This window comes from Mobula birostris, chromosome 3 (assembly GCF_030028105.1).
Source record: "Mobula birostris isolate sMobBir1 chromosome 3, sMobBir1.hap1, whole genome shotgun sequence".
Classification (NCBI taxonomy): domain Eukaryota; kingdom Metazoa; phylum Chordata; class Chondrichthyes; order Myliobatiformes; family Myliobatidae; genus Mobula; species Mobula birostris.
This window is the reverse complement of record NC_092372.1, coordinates 63,286,210-63,310,229: the sequence shown is the minus strand read 5'-3', so window position 1 is coordinate 63,310,229 and position 24,020 is coordinate 63,286,210. Positions and strand designations below refer to the sequence as shown.

The window sequence follows — 24,020 nt, the reverse complement described above, 5'->3', positions numbered from 1 at the left end:
GCCATGGAAACCTAATGAAAGATGCTTTGCACCCAATTTGATTCAATTTTAAATGAGAATTAAAATCTAATTAAATTACTGCTGTTCCATGCATCATATGCTGACTTGCAGAAGACCCTGCACAGGTGCGGTGACCAGTGCTGTGCAGAACAAGCCCAGGTGTCACTCGTGCAACCTGCAGGCATCCTTCTGTGGCTGCAGTCCATTTATTCAGAAGCAGTTTTTCTTTACGGCTTCTGTGAGACCTGTTTCTATATTTTATTGGTTTTGGGGGTATGATTGAAAGATACCTGAACAGGTCCCAGTCTGAGATAGATACATAATCTGCGTTTCTTTAGCCTTCCTCCCTGTCCCTTATTTTCCAAACAAACTCTCATCAGCTACTCATCATCAACCACACTTCCATCTCAGTTTGCATGCAATGGAATTTCATAGAAACAGGCTACTGGACAAAACCTTTGTAGGCAAGAGATAAATTATTTTACTAATGTGCTAATAGAAGAACCGATCACTTTCAACGAATGATTGGTCAAAGAAGCAGAACGTTTGATATTGGAGAGTAGAATTATTAAATTCATGGAATAAATGTGATTTATGGCATTTGTGTGAAAACGAAATGTTGGAATACTTGAACCATTCCAGTGCACAACTTTACTTTCATTTTATATGATGTGTTTTTAATATCTATCAGCAAAAAGACTGGCGTTATATCAGGATGTTAACTCGGAAGATTTATCCAATCATTCACTGGCATCTGAATGTAAGTGTCAACATTCTGACAGCGGCCAATCTCTCGCTGTGCTACGGAGCCACAATTCATTGAATTGTTTAGCTACTAATCGCTTGACACCAAAGGACAAGGGTACTTCTGAAGATGAAGGTGAAATTACTCCAAGTGCTTCTCAAGTGGCATTCAGCAGCTCAATTGTGAGTACATGCGTGTGCTTTATTCAATGTACTTTGGAATACGTAACAATACCACATTAACCTGTAGGCCATTCTCTCCTTTGTCCTTTTAAATTGCTATTCTTGCTTTTTCTTCCTTAGCTTTCTAAACTTCATTGTATACAAGCAAATCTTCAATAGATGTGTGATCACAATATATGTAGAATTGCTTCTGTATTTAAAAAAAATACTAATTTTGTTCCTTTAAACTTTTCCAATTTCATCCCCATTACTTTCTCTTCCCTACAGATTTTAGCAGCTCTTTCAGTTTAATGATTTGCATTAATTTGCAGGAAAGGGATGTTACACCAGATTCTCAGCTTCAACAGAAATTGGAACAAATCATGTCTCACCCACTTGACTTGTTGGAAGAGACAGAAAAAGGGCTCTCCCTGGAACTCACCTACATCGTTGACTTCTTTCTTGCTTTGACGATCTGTAATACAGTTGTTGTGTCATGTCTTAATCAGCCAGGGCAGCGGGTAAGGCTAACACTCGTCTTGTGTGTGATTTGTTTACATGTTCTAAAAGAACAGTAAAATCTATAGTTAAATCAAGATTTGACTATTTTAAAGCTGCCCTATTTCATGATTATAAGGGTTATATGTGAAATTAAGGTTGTTGAAATAATTTATTGCAGTACAAAAAGGCTAGTTTATTTACCAAATGAGATTTTCATAAAGGATCACTATATGGAGGAAGCAGAATGTTTTACATTGTTGCTTTGGGGTTGGAGGCACTGGCAATAATGAGAAGCAATATTTTGCCAGAAACAAGGGCTAAAGGTAAAATTAATGAAGCTTCCTGTTGATGTTGAGTGCCGAAGTAGAAAAACACCCACCTCTCCAACAATGGTTTGATATCACCTTGATCAACTGGGAATTCATGCAAATTCTATACATTTTCACAATTGACCTGCCTGTGATGCTGCTGCAGTAAGTTTTTTTTTGTACCTGTTCTTCACCATGCTTGTTCACATGATAATGTACTCAATGACTAGAGAGGGGAAAGGTTTAAAGCACAACTCTTACAGGTAGGTGGGTATGCAGAGTGAGGTGAATCAAATGGTGTTTAAAAGACATTTGGAAAGGTGCATGGATAGGAAAGGTTTAGAGGGATATGGACCAAATATAGGCAAATGGGATTAGCTCAGGTAGGCAACTTGGCCAGTTCAGCAAGTTGGAGTGAAGGGTCTGTTTTTGTGCCGTATATCTCAATGACCATATACACAGTGTTGGTGGGACTGCATTTGGAATAGTCTGTGTACTTGTCTTCTTCATACTATACAAGGGCTGTAATTAAGCTCGAGAGGGTACAGAAAAGATTTACAAGTATATTGCTGGGATTGGAGGGCTTGAGATTTAAGGAGAGGCTGGATAGGCTGGGACCATTTTCCCTGGAGTGCCAGAGGCTGAATAGTGATGTTTATAGAGGTTTATAAAATTATTACAATGGATATGGACAAGACATTGTCACAGCTTTTTTTCTGGTGTAAGGGAGTCTAAAACTAGTGAGCAAAGACTTACGGTAAGGGAAAGATTTAAGAAAGTCTCAGAGGCAAAACTTTCACATGGGATGGTGAGTATCTGGAACAATGTGCCTGAGGAAGCAGGCACAATTACAACATTTTATTCAGCTGGTACATGGATTGAGAAGATTTTGATGGACATTGGCCCAAACACAGGCAAGTGGGACTAGCTCAGGAGGGTGCTTAGGTTGGCATAGACAAGTTGAGGCTATTCAATGACACTATTTTAATTAATATATTTTTAACCTTTAAGTAAATAAGTTAAAAAGCATTTGAAGATATCTGATGGCCATGGCAGTTAAAAATTATTATAAACTCACAGACAACTCTGCAACCCTTCCCCACCATAGCCCAACCCCACTCCCACTGTGAGCATTTTGTTCTCAAGGCCTTTGTGTTTCCCTTCCCATCTCCTAGACTTTGGTTTGCATTTGGCCCAACTGATACATGGCGACAAAGATTCCCATTTAAGCTAGCCCCATTTGCCCACGTTTGTCCCATATCCCTATAAGCTTTCCGTATCCATGTACCTGTCCAGCTATCTTCCACATGGTGTTAATGAACCTGCCTCAACTACTTCATCTGGCACCCACTCTCTGGGTGGAAAAGCTGCCCCTCAGGTTCCTGCTAAATCTCTCCTTTTTCACCTTAAACTTATGCCCTCTAGTTCTCGATTCCCCAACCCCAGGAAAAAGACTGTGTTTTAACCTTATTTAAGCCCCTCAATTTTGTATACCTTTATAAGATCATTCCTCAATCTCCTATGCTCCATTTAAAAAAAATCCCAAACTGCTCAACTCCATTATCTCAGATTCTCGAGTTCTGGCTAGAATGTTGTAAGTCTCCTTTCTGTTCTTTCTAGCTGATTGGTTTCTTTACTGCAGCAGCATGACCAAAACTGAATATGGCCTTACCAGTTTTGTATGACTGTAACATGATATTGTTTTTAAGGAACTATGTCCTTCTGTTCTTCAGTACTCTCCAAGGCCCTACCATTCACTGTGAAATTCCTTATCATCATGTCTTTCCAAAATGCAATACCTCGTGCTTATTCCAATTAAGCTCCATTTGCCATTTCTTGGTTTATTTACCCATCTGATCACTATCACTATCTGTAAATCCTGATAACCACCTTCACAGTCTACGACATCACCTATTTTTGTTTAATCTGGAAACCATGTACATTCTCATCCAAATAATAATTGTTATTGATGACAAATAGTATCAACCACAAGTCAAGGGCCTCCAGTATGAAAAAGAGCCTTCCACCATACCCATTGGCTTCCTTCCATCAAGCCAATTCTGTACTTAATGCAAGCTAACTCTCTCTGAAGAAGAGTCTCGGCCCAAAGTGTCGACGCTTTACTCTTTTCCATTGATGCTGCCTGACCAGACGAGATCCTCCAGAATTTTGTGTGTCTCCTTAGATCCCATGTGACCTAACTTTCCATAGCAGCCTACCATGCGGAGCCTTGTCAAAGGCATTACTGAAGTCCACATAGACCATGTCTACGGCCCTGTCCTCACTAATCTCCTTGGTTACTACTTCAAAAAGCTCAATCAAATTTGTGAGCCATAATCTACCACACACAAAGCCTTGCTGACTATCCCTCATCAAAGTCTATCTTTCCAAATACTTGTATGTCTTATTCCTCAGATTCCCTCCAGTAACTTAGCTGCCACATATATTAGGCTAACTGGTATATAGTTCCCATGTTTTTCTTTGCGGCCCTACTAAATAAAGGCACAACATTAGCTACCCTCCAGTCTCCTGGCACTTCACTCATCACTAATGAGGATATATACATGTTAGTCAGAGCTCCTGCAAATTCTTCTCTAGTTTCCACAGTTTCCTTGGATATACCAAATTAGGCTTTGGAGAGTAATGTGTCTTCATAAGTGTAAAGACATCCAATACCTCTGCTGCTGTAATGCCTAGACATCCACACAAATATATCATCTTTGGTCTTTCAGGGACCCTATTCTTTCCCGAGTTACTCTTCTTCCCGCAATAAAATAGTTTAATTTTAACTATCATGTTTTCCTTTGGAAGGTTTAAGGATGCATAAATTATTGGACTGCCCTTTAACTTCTCAAGAGACTTCCATGCCCCTAACACAATGACAAGGAGCATTGTAGGAGCAAGCTGCCATGTTTATGTTTAGAGCAAAGGTGATGTCTGATTTTCTCCCATTTTTGCAAGTGGAAATTGTACTATTTCAAAGGAATGAGAACAAGAGTTTGAAGTTTAAAATAATGATGATTTCAACATGTATAGGGACTTTATAATGTTCAGACCTCAATCCAGTACTTAAAGTTTATCATAGAATTATACAGCATTTTGTCCAATAGGTCCATGCTGACCAGTTGGGACCATTTTGGTTAGAACAGTACCAAATGTTAATGGCCATTGATTTAAGTTGAGTAAGCAATCAGATATTGAGTGGTGTTTACATTAATCTGCTAAAATGGTCTGCTTTTCAAGCTAAAGTAGTGATTGTGTTAGTTTTGAAACCTCCTCCTTATCTGTCCCAGGAACAGTCTACTTGGAGCAAAATTGTTTTACCTACCTGAAGGTTTACTCATTCCATATAGGACCTGTTGAGAGGAGGTGCCAAGCAGTTTGATGCCATTCAGCAGTGTTACTGCTGAGGAGGAGGATTTCCATTGACAGGTCTAAGACAGATTGAGTGCAAGCAGATCTTCCCTACTGTTAAACAGAGTGATTCTGTAAAATGTGATGAATAAATAAAACCTCAGAAAATGTTAGGAGATTAGAAGTGAAAATCAGAATTAACATGTATCAGTGATGACTCCTGATATGTGACAAATAACTTTGCATTTTACATGATATTATTTGGTACAAACAGGCTATTCAATGCAAGTAATTAGTGCCAGTGATTATGCTTCACTTGAACCTTCTGTAATCTAGTCTCCCTTTAAGTGATTACATGTTGTTTGTTTCAAGTGCCCTCCTCCAAAATCACATGCCCGCCCCCCCCCTACCCATCCACCCACTCATACCCTATGGTAATGTCCACAATGTTTTCTCTGATTGGGTAAAGAGGTTTCTTCTGAATTCTCAATGGAATTTCAAGGTGACTATTTTATCATGACGATTTCTAATTTTGCTCTTCTTCATGCTGAAGCATTTTCTCTGTATCCACTTCATCAAAGCCTTTCATGACTATAAAGGTCTCCATTTAGCCTTCTCATAGCCACTTTTCCACAAGGAAAAGAGGCCATCCTTTGCTAGGATGGACACCTTTGCAGTTATTTTATTATTCTTACAATTTGTTTCAGCATCCTTTTCAGTGCCTGTGCATCTTTTTTAGTTGCTTACTGAATTTGTACAGAGTACTCAAATTTAGGCTTTGATACAGGATTAGCATTGCTAACCAGGCTTTTAATTCTATCCTTCTAGAATATAGCCTGACTAATGTTTGGCATAGCTTCTAGTGACTGGAATATTTCCACCTTGACATCCCTTTGATCCTCCACCACATCTAAATTTGCATTTACCAAGTGCTAAGTGACTTTTCTATCTCTTTAACAGTATGTTTTACTAACAGTGGCCATCCAAAAGCAATTGACACAGCAAGATTTCAGTGGTTAACTGTTTCTAGTGAAGCTTATTGTCTCTGATTCTCCCATCTTTGCCCCTCTTGATTATAAGAATGTAAGAAATAGGAGCAGGAGTAGACCATCTGGCCCGTTGAGCCTGCTCTGCCATTCAATAAGATCGTGGCTGATTTGGCCATGGACTCATCTCCACCTACCTGCCTTTTCCCCATAACCCTTAATTCCCCTACTATTCAAAAATCTATCCAACCTTGTTTTAAATACATTTACTCATGTGGCCTCCACAGCTTCACTGGGCAGAGAATTCCCCAGATTCACCACTCTCTAGGAAAAGCAGTTCCTCCTCATCTACATCCTAAATCTACTTCTGCATCTTGTGAATCTTGAGAATATGTCCCCTAGTTCTAGTCTCACCTACCAGTGGAAACAACTTTACTGCCTCTATCATATCTATCCCTTTCATAATTTTATATGTTTCTCTAAGATCTCCTCTTATTCTTCTGAATTCCTGTGAATACAGTCCAGGCGACTCAATCTATCCTCATAGTCTAACCCCCTCATCTCTGTAATTAACCTGATGAACCTCCTCTGCACCGCCTCCAAAGCCAGTACATCCTTCGTCAAGTAAGGAGACCAGAACTGCACACAGTACTCCAGGTGCAGCCTCACCAGTACCTCTACAGTTGCAGTATAACCGCCTTGCTCTTAAATTCAATCCCTCTAGCAATGAAGGCCAACATCCCATTTGCCTTCTTGATAGCCTGCTGCACCTGCAAACCAGCCTTTTGTGATTCATGCACAAGTACTCCCAAGTCCCTCTACACAGCTGCAAGTTTTTACCATTTGAATAATAATCTTCCATTTTTCCCTCCAAAGTGGATGACCTTGCATTTACCAACATTGTACTCCATCTGCCAGATCCATGCTCACTCATTTAACCTATCTATATCTCTTGGTATCTTCTGCACAATATGCTTTTCCAGTTATTATTTGTAACTCTTTCTATTGCACTTAAGTCCTTTGCATAAAAAAATTTGCTTTCCAAGGTTAAATATTCCAGAATTCACTAATTTTGCATGTCTTCAAGAAAAGCATTGCTAAATGATGGGTGAAGTGTAAAACGTGGAGATTAGTTTGAGATTTCCACTCTTCTGTTGTTTTCAGATATATAGAGTTTTTAAAATAATTTATTTTCATTGTTAGCAGTAATTGTCACTTAATAATTATGACTATTATCTAACTGATCTGAACTTTTGTTCATCAAAATAAAGGTAAGAGTACCTTCAGTCACCAATACTCCAATGAAGTCCTTGGAGGAGATAAGGCAAATGTTCCAAAGATTGTCAGTACCTCGCATGAGCTTACCTTCCCTTGCAAGTGGAAAAGATGGTTCTTCCGAAAATCCAAGTACTTTTGCTAGTAGATTACTGAGTAGAGTGAAGCCGGCTTCACCCAGTGCAGTCAAGAAACAAAACGAAGCTGCTGCTAGATCAGCCAAGGATCTCAAAGCCACTAGTGATCAATCTCCAGCCGAGAAATGTGCCCTCAATGTGCCAGAAGAGTTTGATAAAACTGCAGGCAGTTTATCTACGGACCCAGGCACACCTGCAGAGCAATGCAATAATTCTAAATTGCGCTATGAGGCTGAGAGCCCAGACGAAGCTGCACTGGTACATGCAGCGCAGGCCTACAACTGCACTTTAGTATCCAGGACTTCTGATCAAGTCACGGTGGAACTTAAGAACATTGGACAACTACAGTTTAAACTCTTGCACACCTTACCATTCGACTCAATTAGAAAGAGGATGTCTGTAGTAGTGCGACATCCATTGACTAATAAAATAGTTGTTTATACAAAGGGTGCTGATTCAAGCATAATGGATCTTTTGGACAATTCAGGTAATAGTTGCAGTTTTTCTATTTTTAATGCCATATATCCTTTTTTTCATAACTTGCTTTTGAAGTAGAAGAATAGTACCTATTTTTTTCCTATATGCACTTTAACTCATTGAAATAGAAAGTTTATCTGACAAGTCTGAGCTGTTTGTCTTGATTCACAGTTCACAGGATAGACTGCTAAAGCTACTAAACCAATCTCAAATCATGAATTCAAATTTAAGAGTTTCACAGAAATGCAATATGAATTTTATCAGTTACTTACCCTCAGCAGTCAATAGATTGATACTCTTCATCTGGACTGTGAAAGGTTCTCGATCGAAATTATCCTGCCCTAGATGTTGCCTAACTTGCTGAGTTCCTCAAAGTTCAACAAAGTAGCAGTTCTTTGTTGCTACAGATTCCAGCATCTGCAGTCTTTTTTGTCTCCTGTGATGTCATTTTTAGACATGCCAGTTTAACATTGCTTAAGAGTTTTGAAATGCTATAATGCCTTTATAAAACAAAATGGGTCAAGTATGATTGAACTCGGTGAACCCACTGAACAGATCAGTTACCTGATGAGAAAAGTACTTTATGTGAATGTGTCTCCCAGAAAATATTTAATCAGGTTCTGCACTGCAGCACTTTACAACAAGAAAGTAAAAATAAAAGCAAAATTGAAAAGAAATGAGTGAACATTATCATCCAACATGGGTTGATAATTGGTTGTGAAGAAGGATTAGGGGTAAAGGGCTTGCTTTGTACTGGCGCTCAGATCTGTGGAAAATCTTACCAAGTCTACTCAATTATTCATTACATCTGTTACCTTTTAAAGAATCCATGTTTGGTGGTGATGGTTGTTAGGCACAATAATTGGTGTAAATGAGAGTGGGATGTTACAGCAGGACAGATAGGTCAAGTAGCAAATTAGGCAAGGCTGCAGTTGGAGTTGGACGTGCAAGTTTTTTTTAGTTCATCCACAAGGAAGGCAAACATTATAGTTTCTTAATGAGTAGAAACAGAACCTTTGGAAGATCAGAGGTTTTAAGTATATATTTCCAAAGCTATATGGTAGAATTTGGGAGGTATATTGTGGATACACTGGCAGTTTTCCATCAACAGATCTATGAATACTGTAGTTATTCTGCAATACCTCATTTACTCTGAAATAACTTTTCCTTTTCCCTTGGGAAATCTATTTTCAAAGTTCAGAGTAAATTTATTATCAAAGTACATATATGTCACGATATACAACCCTGAGATTTATCTTCTTGTGGGCATACACAGTAAATCCAAAAAACACAATAGAATCAATGAAAGACCGCACACAATAGGAAGGACAAACAACCAATGTGCAAAAGACAACAGAGTATGCAAATACAAAAGAGAAAAATAATATTAAATAAATAAGCAATAAATATTGAGAACCTGAGAGATGAAGTACCTTGAAAATGAGCCCATAGGTTATTGGGAACAGTTCAGTGATAGGGCAAGTGAAGTTGAGTTGAGTGTCAATGGTAACATTGAACATATTTGGTTGTCTTTGAAAAGATATCAATTAAAAGCACAGGTTCCTTTCTAGTTTTTGGAGCTGGTTTTTCACTGTTATTCTGTTTCCCACTTATCTTGCAGGACACAGACATCAGAAAGGCATTCGGGAAAAGACGCAGAATTACTTAGATAAATATGCCAAGGAGGGTCTCCGTACTCTTTGCATTGCTAAGAAGGTATGGAAGAAAGAACAGACAAAATTAATATTGGTGATAAAATTATGTATGATTTGTTATTCTTTGCAAGAGGATGACAAATTATAGAAGGAATTGAAATCAGCAAGCAAGAACAATGCTTTAAGTCAATATTATCATGGCTTATTACTGAACTGAAAACATCTGTTTATTCATTTGTATTTTAGAAATATAGTATGATACATTACTTATCCTTGTGTATTTACCAAATGTTTCTTATTTTATAATACAATGGAGTAACGTTACAGCCAACAGGAGAAAGTAAACTCCAGCCTATATATTCCCTTGATTACTATGGACAAAAATAAGTTAGAATACAATGTTAAATTCTGGATTACATGCACATCATATTGATTGGGATTTCTGGTAATAGTAACCACCAGGCAATAGAGGAAAAGAAGAAACTGCTTCCAAACTTCCCTTTTAAAATTTGAGGACTGGCTCAAAGGTACTTTGGAATGGTTGAGTAGCCACTTTCCCTGAAGCCTTTAGGGTGCAGTGGGAATATACAAATAATCAAACAGCTAAAGTATGAGTCTTAAGGGAGATGGTGTAGGAATCTGTGTTCTGTTTCAGCTTGGCTCTTAGTACTTATCATCTTAACGTTCAATTGATTTTCTTCAAATCGCTGAGTTTTATATAAATCTTGTCACATGACATCAACTTCAATAAAAAAAAACAAGGTTATGTTACAGATTGTCAATTGGACTAATGCCCAGTTTTTGCAAAAGTGCAAAATGTCATTTCTTGTATTTCATAGATGCTGTGATCATTCACTGTGTGGATTGCTGATTCAGCATGAATTCTTTTCCCCGAGGTGCTGGTGTACACCAATATCAGATTCAGTTTGTTTGTGAGATCTATTTACTATGAACAAATTTTAAACATGATTACATCAAACATTTAAATTACAACCAGTAGTTCATGTGTCAAATTTAGCCAAATGAGATATTTTTAAGCAAATGCTTAAGTTTCAGTATTTGAGTTTTTAAGTTGCCACAGTTATCTATTGTACTGGATAAAGAGGAAAGGGGGGAAATGGGTGGTACTAAAGCAAACATACAGTAGATCTCACTAAAGCACTACTTGAAGAAAATAATTAAAGTTAAAGGATAAGTGATTGGATGTGAAAGCAAGGTCGGGCAGACAGAAGAGACTAGTGGAAGGAAGAGACTGATTTGGCTTCCATACTAGAAGGAAGCAGGCCAGCATGATGGTCGATGGAGGTATAGAGAGAAAAGGCCATTAATCATGAAAGTGGAAAGGTTCAGCCCAAGAAATTGAGAAAATGCTGGAGGAAATCAGGAGAGAATGGACAAATGGAAACCACATAAAGGGTTCAAGATGAGAAGGAAGAAGTTAAGTGGGATGCAAAGTTTACGAAGACAGTCCTTCATGAGGAGGACCATACGGAGATGTCACAATTCCTCAATGTATTTGAGACAGTTTAGGGTTAGATTTATGGACAGCATGTCTTCAAAGGAGATACGGTCCATGAAAGGGAAATAAGGACTATGCAATCAGTGATGAGGTTGCCATTGAGAGGACAGGTATAAGGAGATAACATAGCTTTGATTCATACTCTCAAAGAAGTCAGAATAAGTAAGTTCAGGTTCAAGTTCAGGTGCGAAGAAAAAGCATTTCAGGATGTATATTGTATACATTTCTCTGACATTAAATTTGACCTTTGAACCTTTGAAGTTTTAGTTTAATTGTTATTCAGCCATACATGAATGCCCATGAATACAGCCAAATGAAACAGCATTACTCTGAGGTCAAGATACCAAACACAGTAACAACAGTCACACACAGCACAAAGCACACATCGCACATATAAGATATCAGTAAAATATAGTCATACAAAAAACATATAATCCAAGACTCTGAGTCCATGAACGTTGCAGAAATCCACAGTCAACTACAATACAGCTTGTCTTCTGCCGAGCGAACACTGGGGAGCAGCATCAACTCCAACATGCTACACAGCCTACGGTGGAGCGCACCAACTCTGACACCACTCTCCTGGGCAGCTGTAGACAGGTGACATCGCAGCTTGAGAGCTAGTCTTGATAGAATAAGAGAGCTGATTAGGATTTCACCACTCTGCTTTACTTTACCTGAATTTGTTCTGTTTACTTTTTAATTTTAGCTGTTGCTCCAATCTGTCCATTACTCTCTTCCATCTTTTGTTATTCCTCCATATCAATCATGAGCCTTCCTAAGCTGCCTTCCACCCACTTTCCCCGGGCATCATCCTATCCACATCCACACTCTTCCTACCCTAACTAATCGCTATTTCTAATGCTTTGTTGTCCTTCTGTTTCTGTTCTAGTTGATTGTTCTTCACATAAACCAACAATGTATCATTCTTGGCCTTCCCTTGAGTTTAATGAAGGCACTTGTTACTATCTTTCTATAACAGTAACTAAAAAGTTCTAAGTAAATTTATAATCAAACTACATATATGTCACCATATATAACTCTGAGATTCATTTTCTGCGGGCATACTCAATAAATCCATAATAAAATAATAACCATAATAGAAACAATGAAAGACCACACCAACTTGTGCATTCAAAGTAGCTTGCAAAAGACAACAAAACTACAAATACAAAGACAGGAATAATAATAAAAGATAAATTATCAATAAATATCAGGAACATGAAATAAAGAGTCCTTAAAAGTGAGTCCATAGGTTCTCGGAACACTTCATTGACGTGGCAAGTGAAGTTGGGTGATGTTATCCCCTTCGGTTCAAGAGCCTGATGGTTGAGGGATAATAACTGTTCCTGAACCTAGTGGTGTGAGTCCTGAGGCTCCTTTCCCTTCTTCCTGATGGCACAGTGATAAAAGAGCATGACCTGAATGCTGGGGGTCCCTGATGATGGATGCTGATTTCCTGCGACAATGCTCTGTGAAACCATAGAAAACCTACAGCACAATACAGGCCCTTCGGCCCACAGAGTTGTGCCGAACATGTCCCTACCTTAGAAATTACTAGGCTTACCTATAGCCCTCTATTTTACTAAGCTGCATGTACCTATATAAGTCTCTTAAAAGATCCTATCGTAGCTGTGCTTAATGGTGGGGAGGACTTTACCCATGTTGAACTGGGCTGTATCCACTACTTTTTGTAGGATTTTCCATTCGAGAGCATTGGTGTTGAATTGAATTGACTTTATTGCTTACATCCTTCAAATACATGAGTAAAAATCTTTACATTATGTCTCCATCTAAATGTGCAATTTGTGTGGGCACGTGGCCAAGTGGTTAAGGCATTCGACTAGCGACCTGAAGGTTGTGTGTTCGAGCCCCAGCCGAGGCAGCGTGTTGTGTCCTTGAGCAAGGCACTTAACCACACAGTGCTCTGCGACGACACTGGTGCCAAGCTGTATCGGCCCTTGGCTTTCCTTTGGACAATGTCAGTGTCGTGGAGAGAGGAGACTTGCAGCATGGGCAACTGCTGGCCTTCCATACAACCTTGCCCAAGCCTGCGCCCTGGAGAGTGAAGACTTTCCAGGCACAGATCCATGGTCTCGCAAGACTAATGGATGTCTAAAAAAGAATGTGCAATTTATAGTAATTTATGATAAATAGTATGTACAACAGGACTGTCAATATAACATAGAAATACAGTTGTGTCAGCATGAATTAATCAGTCTGATGGCCTGGTGGAAGAAAGCTGTCCCAGATCCTGTGGGTCCTGGCTTTTATGCTGCGGTACCACTTCCCAGATGGTAGCAGCTGAAACAGTTGGTGGTTGTGCAGCAGGCTGTGATACAGCCAGTCAAAGTACTCTCCACCACACATTTATAGCAGTTTGTTAAAGTTCTTCACTAACTCCTAAGGAAGTAGGGGTGTTGGCGTGCTTTTTTCACAATTGCACTTACATACTGGGCCCAGGACCAGTCCTCCAAAATGATAACACCGAGGAATTTAAAGTTGCTGACCCTCTCCACCTCTGACTCTGCAATGAGGACTGGCTCATGGACCTCCGATTTCCTCCTCCCTGAAGTCAATAATCATCTTCTTGGTCTTGCTGACATTGAGTAAGAGGTTGTTGTTATAGCACTGCTCAGCTAGATTTTCTGTCTCCCTCCTATATGCTGATGCGTTACTACCTTTGATTCAGCCTTTGACGGTGGTCTCGTCAGCATTGGAGCTGTGCTTAGCCACACAGTCGTAAGTGTAAAGTTAGTAGAGCAGGGGCCAAAGCACACAGCTCTGTGGTGCACCTGTGCTGATGGAGATTGTGGAGGGAAGGTCGTTGCCAATCTAAATGGACTGGGGTCTGCAAGTTAGGAAATCAAGGATCTAATTGCCCAAGGAGGTATTGAGGTCAAGATCTTGAAGCTTATTGATTGGTTTTATGGGCATATTGTATTGAATGCAGAGCTATAGTTGATAAAGAGCGTCCTGATTTATACATCTTTGTTGCCCAGATGCATAACCTCAAACCCCCAATTTCTCCCACCCCTCCAAAATCTATCTGCTTTGTATTCCTAACAGGAACTAACCTCATCAAATTCTTTCTTTCTCTAATCATTACCCATTGCTTCCTCTTTGGATCCCATTCCTTTCCATATCTATATACTACTAAAACTCTCATGCCCTGTCTTGTCTGTTTGTGACCTCCAATTAGTGCAAATGGTGCATTACAGCGGCACTTTTTTTTGGCTAAATCAAATGAATATGAGCTAACTTACAGAATCCAGGCAAAGTTCAGGGTTATATATTCATATAAAATTGCTCATTCGCAAAAATCAACAGGCTCCCTTTTAACCCGAGAGCCGATCCGCCATCATGGAATTCGGGACATGACAGCCTCAGCAGCAACACCTACCGGAGCAAAAGGGCAGGGCAGCTCTATTTCGAGGGGTCACATTCTGCTAATCACCATCAGCATGTGCAGGATTGAGACAGATCTAATTGCCACCCATCAATAAGAGATAATTAAACCTTATTGTAATGACGTACTTCGAGACACCCATAAAACCCTTTGCTGCAGTCAAAGGACAGCAGTGACTATGTCACATCCATTTAGGAGAGCGCCAACCACATCATCAAGAATAATCAGCATCCCCTGGTGTTACTGCCTTGTATCTTCTATCCAGCATCAGGGTAACAAAAAAAATGGTCAGCCTAATTATACCATGTGGAAAGGGAAGGGGGACATTATAGTCAAGAGATGATGCCAAACATCGTCAGGAAGCGGCAAGGAGAGGGAGAGAAAAAGAATCAGATGAGGCCAGGGCCACACAACTCCAGGATCAAAGAGTCAGGACAAAAAAAGATGAGAGAAGAAGAGACAGAGGAGGAGAGGCATGCATGTCTCCAGGATCAGAGACAAGCAACAAACAGCAGAAGAGATGAAGAGATGGGGGATGAAAGGGCTGCATGTCTCCAGAATGACAATGAGAGGCACGAGGGTGGCAGATAAACCAGAAATAATGCCATCAAAAGTGTCCTTCATTAAATGAGGAGCAGCTATATTTGCCTTGCTACTCGTCGTTCTTCCTTAATAAACTGAGGTTTTCTACTTCGGTTTCCAAAGCAAAGTGATACCAATAGTATGCAGGAAAATTTAATGTTCATTCTGGCCACATCAGACTGCACTACCCTCCTCTCAAAGGGTGCCCCAATGGTTCACCCCATTGTCTAGTTACTCTCTAAAATGTCCATTCACTCAATGACAGTTAGTTGACAAGGGACGTCCTGTTACTGTGACGACAATATTAAGTTTGTTTGTCCTCAGTTGCTCAGCTTTGACACAATCATCCACTCTGTGATATTGTAACATTTCTACTCTGGCTTCAACTTTTGCAAGACTTGCCCTACAATATATCTGTTTATACCAGAGGATATTAGAGCATCAAGGGTTATGATGAGAAGGTGAGGGAGGGGGACTAAATGGGAGAGTGGATCAGCTCATGATAAAATGGCGGAGCAGACTCGATGGGCCGAATGGCTGACTTCTGTTCCTTTATCTTATGGTCTCACAATAGCCAGCATTTTTTTTCTTTACACCATCGCAGTTTTACCATGGATTCTATTAGAATATACATTAAGTCTGCTCTCTTCCTCATCACCTTGGCATATGGCATCATCAGCTGAAGACACCAGTTAATGTGCTTTTGGATTTGGAGAAAGGCACTGATTTGTTTAAGTTGTTGATCCTCTTTTAAGCTTCATTATTTCTTTACAAAAATATGCACCATCCTGAACAAAACTGATCATATTGTGTATTTCTAAAGGTCAGTATCAGAATCTCTGGTTTAGTATCACTGGCATATGTCATGAAATTTGTTAACTTAGTGGCAGCAATATCGTGCCATAATAATAGGAAAAAAAAGTGAATTACAGTAAGTGAGTGTGTGTGTATTAGCAGAATTACATAAGATGTGCAAAAATAGAAATAAAAAAGTAGTTAATTAGTGTTCATGGGTTCGAGGTCCATTCAGAAATCAGGTGGCAGAGGGGAAGAAGTTGTTCCTGGATCACCGTGTGCCTTCAGGTTCCTGTACCTCCTTTCAGATGTAGCAATTAGAACATGCCATGACTTAGGTGATGAGGGTTCTCACTGATGGACGCCGCCTTTCTGAGGCGTGGCTCCTTGAAGATGGCCGCAAGCAAATTGGAAAAATGTGAAATGAAACCAGGTATTCTTCTAACTGTGCATAACTTGTAAAGATTTTATGGTGCTGGTTTGTTTCCATGTTCAGTGGTTATTGGATTCTTGATCACTCATACTGAACACTACAGTCTTCTTTCTCTTCAGGTAATGAATGATGCTGAATATGCAGAATGGCAAAAATTTCATCTCTCAGCGGAGACAAGTATTGACAACCAAGAGGAGCTCCTACTTGAATCAGCTCTGAAACTTGAAACTAACCTTACTCTGCTAGGTAAAGTTCAAGATTGTGTTGAGAATTTGGAGATACTTCTCTGGTTTGGCAGGTGCTGTTCAACTCCAAGAATCATTTAACACAGCTGCAATAGTGTTCTGTGTGTGTTGTCTTGACTATTTGCATTCTTATCTAAGCATGGAGGATTTGTTAAAAAAAATGGTGGCATATGGATGGCATTTAGGACTTAATTATGCACAATTATAGCTATTCCAACATTGTAGGTTTTGGGACTAATCAATTTTAGGGAAATAATTTTCAGACAATGGGCAGGACCTTGCGGACAAAGTTATCTCCAAAAGTGCAGAGCGTTGAGATTTCACACCTTATCCTTCCACCCCTGCCCAAGTATTTGCCAGCCAGTAATCTTTAACGTGTTAGTGTTTAATTATTAGAAAATTGTGGGCCAACAAACAGCAGTTGGACATTTCACCAAGAGACACCCATTTACATGTAGTCTTGGGTGAAGCAGGGTTAAGAAATGGAGCATAATTTGATCAGCATGCATGGTGTGAAGTAGTTGAATGAATGCCAGTTGGGGAACTGGGTGATAAAAATAATGTACTACTGCACCTTAACTAATCATGATTGGATGATTGGATCTTGAATAGTATATGTGAATACAATTGAAAAGTATAACTATATGCTCAGTGGCCCCTTTATTAGGTACACCTGTACACCTGCTAGCTAATGCAAATATCTAATCAGCCAATCACGTGGCAGCAACTCAATGCATAAAACATGCAACATGGTCACGTGGTTCAGTTGTTCAGACTAAACATCAGAATGTGGAAGAAATGTGATGTCAGTGTCTTTCACCATGGAATGACTATTGGCGCAAGATGGGGTGCTTTGAGCACCTCAGAAACTGCTGGTTTCTTGAGATTTTCATGCACAACAGCCTCTAAAATTTACATAGCATGGTGCAAAAAAACAAAATAACATCTTGTGAGTGACGGTTCTGTAGGGAAAAATGCCTTGTTAATGAGAGAGGTCAGAGGAGAATGGCCAGGCTGGCTTAAGCTGCCAGGAAGACAACAGTAACTCATGTACCATGCATTACAACACTAGTGAGCAGAAGAGAATCTCTGAATACACAACTCGTCGAACCTTAAAGTGGATGGGGTATAGCAGCAGAAGACCATATAGAGTACCTAATAAAGTGGCCACTGAGTGAGTGTATGTGTGTGTGTGTATATCTTGTAAATTCAAGACCTAGAGTATTTTGTGTTGCAAAACACCTGAGCCTAACCACAATTGTTTCACTTTGCACCTGGTTTACACACTTCCCTTAAAAAAGCATGTAGAGTTTTCTCGTTCCCTCAGGCCTGCATTCCGGTTAGTTTAGAGGTGATAACGGAAAGCTGATTTGGGATTAAACTTTGTAGCCATTTTTATGATTATTTAAGGAACTGTAAATTTAAACCCAGTCCCACAATGTTAGATAGATCAGAAAACATAATATTGCTTTCCTACTTTTCTATAATTAACCACATATTTTGTTATCCATTGACCTGAGATTGTCAAAGGTGTCCTAAAAATTCATAGCTGCTTTTTAAAACACAACTGTTTCATTCTCAGTATGAGGAACAAATGATTAGTTTGTAATTCCACACTTAGGTGCTACTGGCATTGTAGATCGCTTGCAAGAAGGTGTCCCTGACACAATTATGGCTCTTCGAAAGGCAAACATCAAGACATGGGTCCTCACTGGAGACAAAGAGGAAACTGCTGTTAACATTGCTTATGCTTGTAAACTCCTGGATCAAAAAGACAACATTTTCACTCTTAATGCACAGAACAAGGTAAATAGAAGCTAATATGTGAATTTGGCGATCTCTAATTACTGTTATTTGGTATTTATTGGGGTGGTGTGGGAGGGCTGGATGGATGGCTGGGATGTTTATATCGATGCAAGACCATCTGCAATCAAGGAATACTGTTGTTCTTCCTGGCCTATTAGTGGTGTTGAGCAGTTCACATTCTTTTAGAACTATTGGCTGCTGGCCTTCCTACTTTACTGGATTTCCTAAACCCCAATGAAACATAGAAACATCGAAAATAGGTGCAGGAGTAGGCCATTCAGCCCTTCGAACCTGCACTGCCATTTATTATGATCATGGCTGATCATCCAACTCAGAACCCCGCCCCAGCCTTCCCTCCATACCCCCGATCCCCGTAGCCACAAGGGCCATATCTAACTCCCTCTTAAATATAGCCAATGAACTGGCCTCAACTGTTTCCTGTGGCAGAGAATTCCACAGATTCACCACTCCCTGTGTGAAGAAGTTTTTCCTAATCTCGGTCCTAAAAGGCTTCCCCTTTATCCTCAAACTGTGACCCCTTGTTCTGGACTTCCCCAACATCGGGAAGAATCTTCCTGCATCTAGCCTGTCCAATCCCTTTAGGATTTTATACGTTTCAATCAGATCCCCCCTCAATCTTCTAAATTCCAACAAGTACAAGCCCAGTTCATCCAGTTTTTCTTCATATGAAAGTCCTGCCATCCCAGGAACCAATCTGGTGAACCTTCTTTGTACTCCCTCTATGGCAAGGATGTCTTTCCTCAGATTAGGGGACCAAAACTGCACACAATACTCCAGGCCAGGTGTGGTCTCACCAAGGCCTTGTACAACTGCAGTAGTACCTCCCTGCTCCTGTACTCGAATCCTCTCGCTATAAATGCCAGCATACCATTCGCCTTTTTCACCGCCTGCTGTACCTGCATGCCCACTTTCAATTACTGGTGTATAATGACACCCAGGTCTCGTTGCACAGTAACTGCAATCTGAAATTAGTTTCCCATTTCTAACGTGTGATTTTAGTGAACACAAGTGTCTCCATGTGTCGTCACAAAAAGATAGGTGCGTGCGCGCACACACACACCTTAAGCCCAAAAATACCAATAGCTATACACATGACAGGTTGGAGGTTATATTCCCAGTTTCATAAAGTTTGTATTCCCAGTTTTATAATTATAACTCAATTAGACTAGTGGGGTAGAATTTGTACTGAGAACATGTTTTTGCACTCACCTTCTTCCAACTCTGCTGTGTACATACATCTACTGATGCTTCTGGACACATCTTCAGTGATGTTCCTGGAATCATCGGGTGTTTTGGGTCTTTCAACATCATACAACCTCCTCCAGGTGACCCAGCCGGGGCTGATCAGACCCCAGCTTGTGTCCAGATGGCTAGCTACTTATGACTCCATGGCTCCCCTCTTTTGAGCCACAGCCATCCTGAGGCCCTCTCTGCCGCGTCGGTAGTACTGCAGATGGGTCTCCTGTCACACAGTATATGCTACAAATAGATCACTAGTTCCAAAGTTTGCATTTAGAAAATTAATGTGAAATGAAGAAAAACTGTCATTCTCTTCATATTTGAATCTTGAACTTCTCCCACACGCTTTGAACACCAATTTGAACTCATGCAAACAACTTCCATTGTGTTGCATTTTAGTAATTAAATTACTAATCAAAAGCATGGAAGTTAAAGTAAAAATGAGTTAGAAAGCATTTTTAATAATGGCAGTCAGCATAAAATGAGTATTGAGGCATTACTCATTTTAAATGTGGAAAGATAAATTACACAGCAATATACCAAATAACATATTAAATAGAATTATACAGAAAATGCAAGCATGGAATGTGTGTTTTAAGTGTAGTAACAATGTGCCAAGGTGGGCTGGTTGATCTTTAATTGCATCCAATTCAAACAGCCTAAACAAATTGATGCAACACACACAAAATAGTGGAGGATCTTAACAGGCCAGGCAGCATGTATGGAAAAAGTAACCAGTCGATGTTTTGGGCTGAGACCCTTCTTCAGGACTGGAAAGAAAGAGGAGAATTCAGAGTAAGGAAACTGGGGGGAGGGGAGGAAGAAGTACAAAATTATAGGTGATGGGTGAAACCAGGGAAGAGGGAGGGGGTGAAGTAAGGAGCTGGGAAGTCGATTGGTGAAAGAGATAAAGGGCTGGAGAAGAGGGATCTGATGGGAGAGAATAGAAGACGATGGAAGGAAGAGAAGGTGGAGGAGGAGCACCAGAGAGAGAGAATGCGCAAGTAAGGAGGTAAGGTGAGAGAGGGAAACAGGAATGGTGAGGGGAGGACAATTAGCATGAGTTTGAGAAATTGACATTCATGCCATCAGGTTGGAGGCTACCCCGGTGTAATATAATGGTGTTGCACCTCCAACCTGAGTGTGACCTCATTTTGGCAGTAAAGGAGGTGATGGACTGACATGTCAAAATGGGAATGGGAAGTGGGATTAAAATGGGTGGCTACCAGGAGATCACACTTTTTCTGGTGGACGGAGTGTAGGTACTCGGCAAAGTGGTCTCCCAATCTACATCAGGTCTCAGTAACATACAGGAGGCCACACCAGGAGCACCGGATACAGTAGGTGACCGCAACAGACTCACAGGTGAAGTGTCGCCTCACCTGGAAGGACTGTTTGGGGCCCTGAATGGTATTCGAGGAGGAGGTGTGGGGGCAGGTGTAGCACACTTTCCACTTGCAAGAACAAGTACCAAGAGGAAGTTCTGTGGGAGGAGACAAGTGGACGAGAGAGTCACTTAGGGAGCAATCCCTGCGGAAAGTGGGGTGGAGGAAAAGATATGCTTGGAGGTGGGCTCCCATTCAAGATGGTGGAAGTTATGGAGAATTATGTGCTGTACGCGGAGGATAGTGGGGTGGTAGGTGAGGTCAAGAGGAACCTTATCCCTAGTGCGGCAGTGGGATCTGTGCACAGATCATAATGTATATAAATGAGCTGGATGAAAATGTACATGGATGGGTTAGTAAATTTGCAGATGACGCCAAGAGTGGTGGAGTTGTGGATAGTGTCGAAGAATGGCAAAGAATAAAGCATGATATAGATCAGTCGCAGATATAGTCTGATGAATGGCAGATGGAGTTTAACCCAGCTAAAGTGAGTTGTTGCACTTCAGTAAGGCAAATGCAAGGAGACAGTACACTGTTAAGGGAAAGATCCTTAACAGTGTTGCTGAGCAGAGAGATCTCGGGATCCAAGTTCAGAGCTCCTTGGAAGTGGTTACACAGGTTGTTAAGATGGTTAAGAAGGCTTATGGAATGCTTGCTTTTACCAGTCGAGGCACTGTTCAAAAGTCAAAAGGGTATGTTGCAACTTTATAAAGCTCTGGTTAGGCTGCATCTGGAGTATTGCATACAATTTTGGTCGCCCCACTATAGGAAGGATGTCGATGCTTTAGAGAGGGTGCAGAAGAGGTTTACCAGGATGCTGCCTGGTTTAGACAGCATGTGCTATCATGAGGGGCTGGATAAACTTGGGTTGTTTTCTCTGGAACACCGGACACTGAGGGGAGATCTATTCATGGTTTATAAGATTATGAGAGGCATAGATAAAACAAGGAATACCTGTTTCCCTGGGTCGAAATACCAGAGGGCATCCAGTGAAGGTGATAGGGGATAGGGTAAAAGGGGATGTGAGTTTTTTACTCAGAGAGGGGTGGATGCCTGGAATGTGCTGCCTGGTATGGCACTTTGGCACAACATTATGGGCCGAATGGAGTGTTCCTGTACTGTACCATTCTGCTCAATGCATTCAGTCCCCAGGTGTCACCTACATTATGAGACCAAGCATAGATTGAGTGACTGTTTTGCTAAACTCTGTCTGCAATGGTTTTCCACCTTCAGGCCCTCCCATTTGTGTCGCCTCTCTCTCCCCCTCCCTGTCCTGGTTCCATCCACCCATCACAAAAAATTCACCTGCAGGTTTTCCAGCACTTTCTATTGGAGTCCAGCACTAGTAGCCCTTTCTGTTCCTGACCTCCAGCACCTTTACCATCACATCAACTCACTACCTCTGTTTTGGTTCCTGCCTTTATCTATCTTCCAAAATCTACCCAACCTCCTCATAACCCCTACCTGGCTTGACTTCCCCCATCATCTTTCACTCCTCCATAGTCCACCAGTCAACCTCAGGTTTCTGTCTGGACACCTTTCATCTCCTCTTTATATTGGCCATCTTCCCCCCTCCATTCCACTCTTGACTGAACCGCTGACAATTCCTTTCACCCATTGATGCTACTCCATCTGCTCGACTCCTCCAGCAGACTGTGTGCTGATTTAGTCATAGTCATACTTTATTAATCCCGGGGGAAATCGGTTTTCATTACAGTTGCACCATAAATAATAAATAGTAATAGAACCATAAATAGTTAAGTAGTAATATGTAAATAATGCCAGTAAATTATGAAATAAGTCCAGGATCAGCCTATTGGCTCAGGGTGTCTGACCCTCCAAGGGAGGAGTTGTAAAGTTTGATGGCCACAGGCAGGAATGACTTCCTATGACGCTCTGTGCTGCATCTCGGTGGAATGAGTCTCTGGCTGAATGTACTCCTGTGCCCACCCAGTACATTATGTAGTGGATGGGAGACATTGACCAAGTTGGCATGCAACTTAGACAGCATCCTCTTTTCAGACACCACTGTCAGAGAGTCCAGTTCCACCCCCACAACATCACTGGCCTTATGAATGAGTTTGTTGATTCTGTTGGTGTCTGCTACCCTCAGCCTGCTGCTCCAGCACACAACAGCAAACATGATAGCACTGGCCACCACAGACTCGTAGAACATCCTCACCATCGATTTGGGACAAGTTCTGAATTTTCTCCTACTTCATTCAGAATATACTTTATGCTTCTGGCATAGTTAAGCACTGATATTGCTCAGATGGGACTCTTAAGCAGGAGAAAGTCATGGGATAAAGCAGTAGCCAGCTTAAGCAAGAGTCCAGGACCAGCATGTTCCTGTTAGGGTGAAGAGTAAACCTAGCAAGTTTAGGGAACCTTAACTGGTGAGAGATATTGAGACTGATCAAGGATAAGAAGGGAGCATATATTGAATTTAGGAGATTGGGATCAAATGAAACCCTCCAGCTATAAAAGGACTAAGAATTCTCTTAAGAGGGAAGTCAGAAGTGCGACACAAGAATACGAGATTTATCTGGCAGGTAAGGCTAAGGAAAGCCCTAAAAGGTTCCATATTGAAAGGAAAAGGGTGGCTAGGGAGGTCCCCTCACAGACGAGCAGGGCTACCTGTGTCTCAAACCACAGGAGATGCATGCCATCTTGGTCAATGTCTCCCATCCACTACATGATGTACTGGTTGGGCACAGGAGTACATTCAGCCAGAGACTCATTTCACCGAGATGCAACACAGAGCGTCATAAGAAGTCATTCCTGCCTGTGGCCATCAAACTTTACAACTCCTCCCTTGGAGAGTCAGACACCCTGAGCCAATAGGCTGGTCCTGGACTTAATTCCTGGCATAATTTACATATTACTATTTAATTATTTATGCTTTTATTACTATTATTTATGGTGCAACTGTAACGAAAACCAATTTCCCCCGGGATCAATAAAGTATGACTATGATAGGTAGTACT

At 40.8% G+C, this 24,020-nt stretch overlaps 1 protein-coding gene across 5 annotated transcripts in view; it reads left to right on the top strand.

The window, feature by feature from the left end:
• The window catches only part of LOC140195086 (phospholipid-transporting ATPase VD-like), a 198,564-nt gene that overhangs the window by 144,969 nt on the left and 29,575 nt on the right, over window positions 1-24,020 (top strand). For all 5 annotated transcript variants that reach the window (XR_011885354.1, XM_072252765.1, XM_072252763.1 and 2 more), the window contains exons 10-15: window positions 692-927; window positions 1,239-1,427; window positions 7,327-7,954; window positions 9,566-9,660; window positions 16,457-16,583; window positions 18,204-18,388. Coding sequence is in view for 4 of the 5 variants with exons in the window: in XM_072252765.1 (XP_072108866.1) it covers window positions 692-927; window positions 1,239-1,427; window positions 7,327-7,954; window positions 9,566-9,660; window positions 16,457-16,583; window positions 18,204-18,388 (1,460 nt within the window). In the remaining variant the exon portion in view is untranslated. The remainder of the gene's footprint in view (window positions 1-691; window positions 928-1,238; window positions 1,428-7,326; window positions 7,955-9,565; window positions 9,661-16,456; window positions 16,584-18,203; window positions 18,389-24,020) is intronic.